At 49.1% G+C, this 9,838-nt stretch overlaps 1 protein-coding gene across 1 annotated transcript; it reads right to left on the reverse strand.

Moving 5' to 3' along the window:
• Positions 1-5,417: 5,417 nt before the first annotated feature.
• Positions 5,418-6,339, reverse strand: BJ212DRAFT_856627 (uncharacterized protein). The gene is made up of 7 exons (XM_041344210.1): positions 6,322-6,339; positions 6,076-6,268; positions 5,969-6,026; positions 5,889-5,920; positions 5,819-5,836; positions 5,703-5,770; positions 5,418-5,648 (listed from the first exon to the last, which is right to left on the reverse strand). Exons 2-7 carry the CDS (start codon positions 6,143-6,145, stop codon positions 5,559-5,561), a joined length of 336 nt encoding a protein of 111 aa, XP_041184913.1. The 5' UTR covers positions 6,146-6,268; positions 6,322-6,339; the 3' UTR covers positions 5,418-5,558.
• Positions 6,340-9,838: the final 3,499 nt, after the last annotated feature.

A 9,838-nucleotide genomic window follows, 5' to 3' on the forward strand; every position in this document is an offset into this window, starting at 1 on the left:
AGGACCTCTAGCCGCTGACTACTAGTAGTGGTATTTGAGAGTGAGATCATATTGGGATCAGTGAACTTGGTGAACGAAAAAAATGGATACATATATATCACTATACAGCGCTCTTATAAGGGACATGCTGAGTGTCACTGGCAGTTCTGTAAATGAATCTTGATGGATGAGCCTCCATTCAACATTGGACCGAGTAGTTTCGCATGAAACCAAGTCAGGGACATATCATGATCGTGATCGGAAAACGCCCCAATGCTGTTCTCGAGATGTTCTGACCCATGATCAGTGATCACGCAGTCGGGATTAGCTGCAGAATGGATTGCTACATGCCATACCATGTACCGTGACAGTACAAGGTTGGTTGTTTCAGTGACGGCAACACTGCCACCAACGGCACGCGATGTAAGGTAGCGCTGCAACGGAACGCGCCGAATACAGGTGCATTCCACTCACCAGTAGCTGTAAAATTGATGTGTCAGTCCTTGTGACACCACGAAAAAAATTGGACACATCAATACTCTCGTTAACGTTCATGTAGTGCGATGCAGCCGTCCGAAGATCGGCATCCGAACACTGTCACGTTCCTTGCGAACACTGACATTTCTGGCCAACGGTGTGATTTGAAGCCCTCAGATCAGGATGTGATCGGTCGAGCGGTCATTGTGTCGTTTTGCTATTACTCATTTCGGCAATTAGAAAATGTTGCGTTCGTCGACGAGCTCGAGGCGTTAGCGTGAGCTTATGCATACTATCAATTTGCACGGTTTTCATGGCACTTTTGGGCCGCTATGTCTGTACATTTATGCGTCGCTAGTGTAAATATAACATATATTTGTAGTCCTGTCCTTACAGCCTTTAAATACTTGAATAAACAAATGTATCACTTCAAAATTCGCGCTCCAGGCCATGGGAGAGCTGCGAGAGGCAGCGAGAGGTTCGGGGAGTTACAGGAGGCAGTGGGGAACGCTCAACCCTCGACTGCTGGGACGGAAGATGTTTCATACGAAATTTCGAGTCCCGGGGCTGCTGCGGATTTTTCGTTGATTGTCACATCGGCCCATCTCGCATCAGTCATGAGGCCATTTGCTGAAATTCTCTGCTGCTGGGTGACTTTCCTTTTTCCTATCGTGTGCGTTCAGTACTTAGCGAAGTTTTGACGTTTACTGAGTCCCCCTACTGAGTACTAGAGTAACTGCAGGTAGCTGCCCATCAATATTCAATCGTCGTCGATCGGACCTTATGATAGTATCGGACCCATGATCATCTACTCCTCACTTGGCACGCAGTTTTCGCTCCTCCCGCTCAACACTGGCTTCTCTCCAGCGGCTGCCTTTGTACAACACCAGCAGAATCATGCACTGAACGACGACCATCAGACCTGCCCAGAGAGTATACAGGCCACCGTCGCCAATTGTGTCCTAAACCAACTTCAGTTCTGGCTTTCTGCGAACTGCTATAACCTTGACTCACTTGTAAAGGAACAGCAATCTCGGCGGCGACAAAAGCAAACAGACCACGAACAAAACTATTCGTTGCTACTGCCATTGATGAGCGACCAGTGTTTGCGTCGACAAGGTATGCCAGTATGTTTGTGTAGGTCCATCTATCGTGGATGAGAGCAAAATTCAATATAAAACAGAGTGAACGTACACGGATAGAAATCCAGCGAGGAACAGCATCACACACACAACGGCGATACTGACTCGTTCTTGGCACACCCAGGCGTATCCAATCACAGAAAGAGGCGACCATAACATGACGATTTTCGTGCTCTCGAGGCGCATCTGCATGAATTTGCATCAGCCACATGCTTAGCTAGGGTTAGTTTAATGTTCACCTCTGGAAAGCTGACCCCTCCATTTGCGGTCTTTAGCCGAGCAAGTGTCCGGTCGGACCAACGACCACCTAATATGCTGCCGGATACGCTGCCTGTGATATGTAGATGCATCAGGCAAGTGTTCCCAAATTGCTTATAATTCACTCACCAACACCATAGGCAAGCAAAACAAGGCCAGTCTTCAATGCATCATAATCATAATACATCGACAATGTTCTTGCGCATGTATACGCAATACTGAAGCTAAACCCAAGTATTAAGCCTGGCGCAAGAGGGCGTAAAAATATATTTCAGCAAGAAATGAAGGCACGCACCCGATGTTATCATGATAACAAGGTTGTTCTTGCGGCTGAAAATCGAGAGGCACGCAGGGAAAGGGTTGATATCAGCCATGGATAGGTTTACATCTTTAATGGCCGACGCTGGTACAGCCATTCTCTGTGCTTCGATATCTTTCGAAATCGTCTGGTTTTCTCCGCCCACTTCTGACTCCGAAATAATTGGTGACTTGTCCTTCACTTCCGACGATTGCAGCTCTTGGAGCCTCGACTTCAACACGTTCTGGTAAGTCACACTCCTCTCCTTCCTGAAGGTGTCCTTGAACAAGAAAAGGAATGCCAAAAAGATTATACCTCCCCAGATGGCCAAGAACCAGAAAATCGCCCGCCAGCTGAGGCCCTGTGTGAGTGCACCACCAAAGATTGGTCCTAACGAGGGACCGAGGAGAGGTGCAGAATAGTATACACCCATCATTGTACCTCGTTGATGCGGCTCGTATATATCGGCCAGAGTGGCAGTTCCGATAGCGAAAACTGCGCTTGACCTACTCCAAGTGAGCACGAATACGAGAGATCGAGAAATTGTCCTACCCTGCGCCTTGCACAATTCGCATGCCAATCACCAAACCAATAGTTCTTGACACGGCCACGATTGAAGATCCAATTATAAAAAGTGCAATGGATAGAAGGTACGCGAGCTGTGCTCAGCCAAATTAACAAACGATGCTCTGAAAACAGCTATAAATACAGACCTTGCGGCCCTTTATCTCGCTAATCGCACTCCAAATGATAGGAAAAGTGCCTTGAGCGAGAATAAACAGTGCCAAACTCAGGCTGATATCCCCACTGCTGGCGAGTAGCTGTTGCTCGATTTGAGCATTGGCAGCTGTTTCCTGACTGTTCAACCGATATTGGATACAATAGGATCACGGATGCAACCTACGGTTTTGTATGTTCGCAGCCAAACCCGCGAACATCGTGGCTCCAGATATAATGAACAATATAGTGGTCTGTAGTTGTATTCAGTCGACTCCCAATTACATACTAAGATAGAAGGGCTCGCCTTCTTCGTGTTTGACCATATTCGGGGATCATCCTTAACCATTGCATGCTCTATGTCAAGCTTGATGGGTTCATTTGACAGTATTGAACTGGGGGAGTGCGTCTGGGTATCAGTATGAAATTCCACATTCCGGACCCCTATAGGTGACAAGTTCGTACTCTGGCTTTCTGCCATGGGCGTAAAATATCCGATGCACGAGTTGAAGATTATGTGACATTGTATGATTTTATAGATGGTTCATGGATAACGCGAGCGCCGGGGGGCGAACATTGTTTTACCAGTGCCCATAATAAGAACATGCTGGATGGAAGGACTCCACTAACTATAGTGTGTCAGAAAATGTGGCTGATGGGGTGGCATGACTATAAAAGCTCAACGTTGTCTTCATTTCAGATGACCGCTGACCGAGGAAGGCCCCCCGAAGCCAAACAACCTGGTTAAGCGATCAAGATTTACATTTTGGATTGAAATCATCCAGAGCTTCTGTCTTACCACGGAATTTCGGATGCCCGGTGAGTGGGAGGTGAAGTCGATCTAATAATAAAAAGATATGACTATCCCATTATGTATCAAGTGATTATGCTCCAGTCTTCTAACTCCTATAAGATGTTCCGAGGGAAGGACTTTGAAGCGTCTTCAGTCCAAGAAAGTCCAAGTCAGTCACCCGACCTTCAAAGTATAAGTCCTGCAATCAATCGAGAGGAAATGAGAGTGTTAATGGTAGACACAGCCAGCTACGCCGAAATAAAAGTAGTATATAGTGCTTGCCACATGTCCCATATATCTCGGTCATTATTTTGTCGTCCGCTAACACGTTGGCTCGATGCGTCGATGAACGTTAACCGTGACGATGTTGCCAATGGTTGAAGCTTGAAGTTTGAAGGTGAGCTCAAATTTCAAATGCACTGTGGCTTACGTAAACCGGCAGTTGTGCCGAGGACGCAACGCAGTTTCACTTCGTCTCTTGTCGTCGTCGGCAATAGTGAGCACGGTCAATGGCATCACCGCCCAAGCCTTGGGAGCGGGGAACAGCGACAGCAACACCTATCGTCACCGCATCGTCGTCAACTCCGACCAGCTTATCTTCTTCAGAACTACCTTCGGTGCCTGCACGTCCCCCAGCTCTCTCCAATCCATCTACATCTACCCTCACACCCTTCAGTTCTTTGCAGCCATCATATAACACCCAATATTCGCCGTACTCTCGCCTTGGGTCTACGTACTCGCCTTATAGTTATGGCGGAATGGGCGGTGGTTATGGTACCGGGTACGGTGGATATGGCATGAATGGCATGTACGGCGCCATGCCAGGAATGCCCGGAATGGGTGGAATGGGCATGTACCCTGGTATGGATCCCAATAATCCTTCCTTTTCGCAGAGTCTCGAAGCCACGACCCAACACACCTTTTCCCTTCTCCACTCCATCGTCCAGACCTTCTCGGGCGTAGCACAAATGCTCGAGTCCACATTCATGGCGACGCACAGCTCATTTTTTGCAATGGTCGGCGTTGTCGAGCAGTTCAGCCATCTTCGCAATGCCTTGGGTAGTGTATTAGGCCTCTTCGGTCTTTTACGGTGGATGAAGGAGCTCATCACGGGCCGCCCTAGTTCCACAAGTATACAGAGTGAATTTAGAGAGTTCGTCAGCGGCAAGCCCGTTCAGGGCCCAATGGGCCCTCCTCCTAACAAGCCTAGCCGAAAACCCATTATCGTATTCTTGCTCGCTATTTTCGGTGTTCCGTACGCCATGACGAGGCTTGTAAAAATTCTCAATGAGCGTGCGATGCAACAGCAGCAAGCACTTGGTCCTAGTGGTCCACTAGGCCCCCTTGACCCGTCGACGCTTACTTTTGCACGCGCGCTATATCCATTCACACCTTCATCTCCATCTGAGCTTGCGCTCAAGGAGGATGAAATCGTCGCCATCATGGGAAAGTTGGATCCTAGCACCGGTGTGGAGGTAGATCCACGGTTAGAAGTGGAGAGCGAGTGGTGGAAAGGTCGGACGCGCGAGGGTCGCGAAGGCTGGTTCCCGAAAAAATGGGTCGAGGTTCTCGAGCGGAGGAAGCCCGCAGAAGAGGACAAGAAAGTCGTTTGAGTCGGATTCGCTTTTTGTCCTGTCTTCGCTATCTTACTTTTTTTTGATTTCGATCAACGCTTTTTGATTGACTGTGTTCCACATATACAAACCTGAAATGTACTCATAGTATACTACTTGAAAGATACGCAGTTTCGTGACCACAGTACTTGAAGGAACAGGAGTACTGAGAACTTCGGATCCGGAGAAAAGACAGAAGAAGTCGCCATAGTGGCCAAACACAACAGTCCAATCATCCATCCCATAGATGCCGCCGTTGACTAGATGATCGAAGTATCGTATCAAACAGATTCCTTGCTTGCAGTCTTTTGATGCATCTTCAATAGGAACTGCATGGATACGAACAAAATGCTTCCGCTAGCCGCGATGCTCTAGATAGCTTGTCAGCCAGAAAAGCAAAACGCCACTTCACACGATCCACTCACCCCAGCTAAGACAGCAGGCCTCCACCAGATGTAATGCGAGGTCAGGACAGCTCCACAGATCGGAGCACCTAAGCCGAAGGTAAGTGACGGCCGAGAAAAGCCAGCGGCACACATGCCAATGAGTGACCCAATGCCTGTGGACGCAGGTCAGGACGTGATTCATCAGATTCAAATCTACGGACTTACCAGACATCGCGAATGATATTCCAATTCGAGCACTTGAACGACTTGTCAGCGTGAACCAAAGCCATGCGTCAAGTAATTACCCAATATCTGAGTCTTCGGGGGTCAGATATGATATCAACGGGGAAATTAATGCTATGACTGAGTTGACACTCAGTGAGTGTTGGAGGTGTATGAAGAGCCTACGCACAACTTCCAGAAAAATAACCATAGCTAACACCTATCAGCGCCACGCTGGCCTCCGATCGCAAGCCAATCATTGAAAATATTACAGCAGATGATATGAATGAGCAGCCGATGACCGTATTCGGGATGCCTACATAGGCGGAGACAACACCAGCGGTAAGTCTTCCGGTCAAAGAACCAGTATTAAAGATTGTAAGCTGTCAAGCTAGTACTGAGTAATTCCTTGTCAACTGGCCTCAGAGACACGCACCGAATAAAATAAAAATCCTTTGCTTAGACCGTGCAGACGGGAGTCTAATTAGAGATAAAATAACACGAAAAATAGCCCGACTTCGAAAGCAGCCATCCTAGGGAGTGAAAACTGTCTGAAGGTCCATGCCATCAAGTGTTGACCCACTCACCCTAAACACGCACAAGCATAAGGACGATCACTCCACGAGTTTCGTAAAACACGAGTGTAGCTAATGGCCTGGGGTTGCAGTGGAAGTCTTGTGTGCATCAGAAGATATGCTATGAGAAGCAGACCGCTAGTCATGCCCGCACTAACACGGACACCATTTGCGAAGCCAAGTCTTCCATTGATAAGGTTGTTGAGTATAATTGGTTGCAATATTGCACCCGTCGACGGCCCTGTCATGACGAGTGCCATCACGAGAGCTCTGCGTCGCTGGAAGTGATGAGATACCACGGTGATTGAGGGAACATTCGTAAGGCCTATTCCAACCCCAGAACCGATACCTTGGGAAAGGAAGATCTAACATTATTGTCAATTGAGTGATGCAGTGACAGAAACCAGACTTGCTTGATAATACGCATTCGGTTTCGCTAGTGACAGCATAAAGAGGCAGAGACACTGGAGGAGACAACCGATTTTCATCACATGATAGCTGGATGCATGATGAGGGACACTTTTATGTGAACTGCCTGACTACATACAATACGCCCCGGTCAAGCAACCTTCCTGACACGAGGCCGACTGAGAATGTCAACAATGCATTAATACCTCCTATCCAGCTATAGCATTGCAAGTCAGAAACACTGGCAGTGAAGAAACGGGCCAAGTCTAAAGCTCACTGACGCAATCGCAGATGGTGTAGAATTTGTCAGATAAGTTTGAGTATAAAAGTCTGCGTGTCATGATGATCAGCTCGCTCTGTAAAATAATCTACCGGTCCCTACCCTGGAAGACGCCGTATGAACAGGTATATCTGGAACATGATGAGTGAAAATGGACCATAAATGCTGAATCAATTTACCCAACACCACAGAATTGTATCAAAAAACTTGACGATATTTCATGATGAGTATGCAGCGATACAGGCATTCAAAAACACTTGCGCTCCTATCGCTGTACTCCAAGTTGTTACGCCACCCTCAGGAAAATCTGACGAGTCCATGTGGTCAGCATGACTGGAATCGCCAGTGCTTTTGACGCATTGCAAAGCGCTTTTAGAAGCGTGTGCTGCAGTTTCATTCCTGGGGAGAGGTGTAGACATGGACGACAGAGATGAAGCAGGTGGGGGATGGTATGCATGCTCGGTACTGGTGCATCATGAAATATATGAGGCAGCCAGTGAAACCCTAAGGGGACCAGCGAACCCTTGGACCCGTACCCTCCAAACCCGTCAGCATCAAGAACCGCGGTGTTACCCGTAGAAATTGATTATCGTCGTCCCAGCTTCCGAGTGACCGTACAGACGCGTCAGGTATCATTGGGACCAGCTCTTTGAAGGAGGACAATGTGAATAGGGAGGAATAACCCGATCAGGCGCAACATTGTAACGGAGCCCCGCTTGCCACGAGGTTCACATGCGTCGACAATGCGGGGTAAGTCGCGTATCTGACTTCAAGGACGGACGACAGCCTACTGAGCTCATTTTTTGGTGTTCTAGAGATTGCCCATAGGCCGAGCCACACCCAGCGCCATACTAGCTAGCTCGGGACCGGGGATCGCTCGGTGCTACGATAAGTGAAAATGTTGGGTCACGCACAGTGGCTGATGTTACACGTGCTTCAAATTCAACTTTGATAACCAGACTCATCCGAGATAGGATCCACCCACTGTATTACTTCCATACCGCGATTGAAACGCATCATAGCACGAGCCCTTTCACGTATGCCCTCAACGTGTGTTAGAACACATTGTTAACGTACTAGGTGTAGCTCCATAGCTATGTATTGCATGCATGTCTGTTACCAACACCCGCGTCTCCCCCCTCGTTTCCCTCCCTCCCCTCGACTCGCTCACAGGACCAAACGACGATGCAAAGTGATAGACGACATATACAACATAAAACTTGACGACCATTATTCAAACAGAACAAACTACTACGATAAAAAGCAAGGCTTAACCAGTAAGCCGCGAAAACAAAACAAAAAAACAATATAGCAAAAAAAAAAACTATCAAACAAGTGACCACAGCATTAGGGTAAAAAAGTCCGTCTTCGCCTTCTTCCTGATGATGAAATTACAAATGTCTAGCTGAACCTGAGCTTTGGCCTAGGCGCGAAGCCCAATTCTCCATTTCCATCTTGGCCTTTGGCCATTGGGCCGCGAGCGTTGGACGCACGGGTCGTTTCTATCTTGGTCTCGATCGCGGGCGTTGATTTTTCTTTCCTTTCCCTTGCTCCCAGATGCTCGTGGTTGGGTCGTTGGTGGTCTTTTGTGAGAAGCGGCGGGGGTGCTTTTCACAGGAACATGAGCGTGTGCATGGGCATGGACGTTCTCTTGCGGGTCAGGAGCCTCGAAGCCAGCGATCTCGCCTCCACTGATGGCGTATTGCATCCAGAGAGCGCTCTCTATGCTTTCGCCTAAATCTTCGTCGCCGCTCTCTTCGGCTTCCATCGATGGCGTCCATAGCATATGTGGGGAGGATTCGTCTGTGGCTTGTGCGATGGGCTGACCCTTGGCGAGGTTGCTCCAGTAGGAAGATCCCCACCCATCGCTTTCTGCTTCACCGGTGGTATCTGGTATGGCAGACGCGGGTTGGATCTGGTCCCATTCCTCCTCCCCTCTTCTTCCTCTTCCTTCCTCCTCCTCCTCTTCCTCGCCGACATCTTGGACCATCGCAGATTTCGAAGAGGATTGGACACCGCGACGAGTCTCTGGCTGCGTCTCCAGCTGCGGCACCACCTTCTTCGCCTGCTTGCTAGACGACAACGCACCCTTGAGCCCAACACCCCAAGCCATCTCTTCTTCATCAAGCTCTTCCGTACGGTGACCTTTGTTTTCTTGGTCGCCCATGCACCACTCGGCGCGGTCCACGTCTGGTAGGGATCTTCCATGGGCTCTGCTGATATAATCGGGGCTTGGGCTTTGCCCTTCTTCCCCGACGCGGTCCTCGTTTGGAAAGGATCTTCCGTAGGTTCTGCGGATACAATCGGGCCCTGCCCTTTCTTCCCCGCTGCTACCGAACCCAACCGCTAGCGGAACCCCAGCTAGGAGTAGAGATCACAGGAGGAGCAGGCTCGACAACCACTCTTCGACGACCGCAGCCTTGCCCTTTTTAGCAGCCGGCGCAGGCGTAGTAGCACGTGCAGTCTTGGTGTTCCACGCAGAAAACAAGGGATCAGCATCTTCTTCATCCGGCTCCTCCTCGATCATGACAGACTTGGAAGACACCGAAGCCTTTGCACTCTTCGCACCCCAAACTGGAGGAGGCTCCGCGTCGGCATCGAGCTCTTGGGTGAAAGTGACTGTTTTGGGCTGTTGAGTGACGCCCGGCGTCTTCTTGCCCTTTTTGCCCTTTGCGGTGGGAGGTGCGGGT

This window comes from Suillus subaureus, assembly GCF_016647635.1.
Source record: "Suillus subaureus strain MN1 chromosome Unknown BJ212scaffold_518, whole genome shotgun sequence".
Lineage (NCBI taxonomy): Eukaryota > Fungi > Basidiomycota > Agaricomycetes > Boletales > Suillaceae > Suillus > Suillus subaureus.

What these genes read in the sequence shown, in the direction of transcription:
- BJ212DRAFT_856627 (XM_041344210.1), bottom strand. Translation starts at nt 6,145, where the DNA reads ATGATTGGCTTGCGATCGGAGGCCAGCGTGGCGCTGATAGGTGTTAGC. An exon ending in CCCGAAGACTCAGATATTGG is followed by an intron (nt 5,921 to 5,968) that starts GTAATTACTTGA and finishes AAGTCGTTCAAG; the next exon opens with TGCTCGAATTGGAATATCAT. An exon ending in GGCCTGCTGTCTTAGCTGGG is followed by an intron (nt 5,649 to 5,702) that starts GTGAGTGGATCG and finishes CAAGCTATCTAG; the next exon opens with AGCATCGCGGCTAGCGGAAG.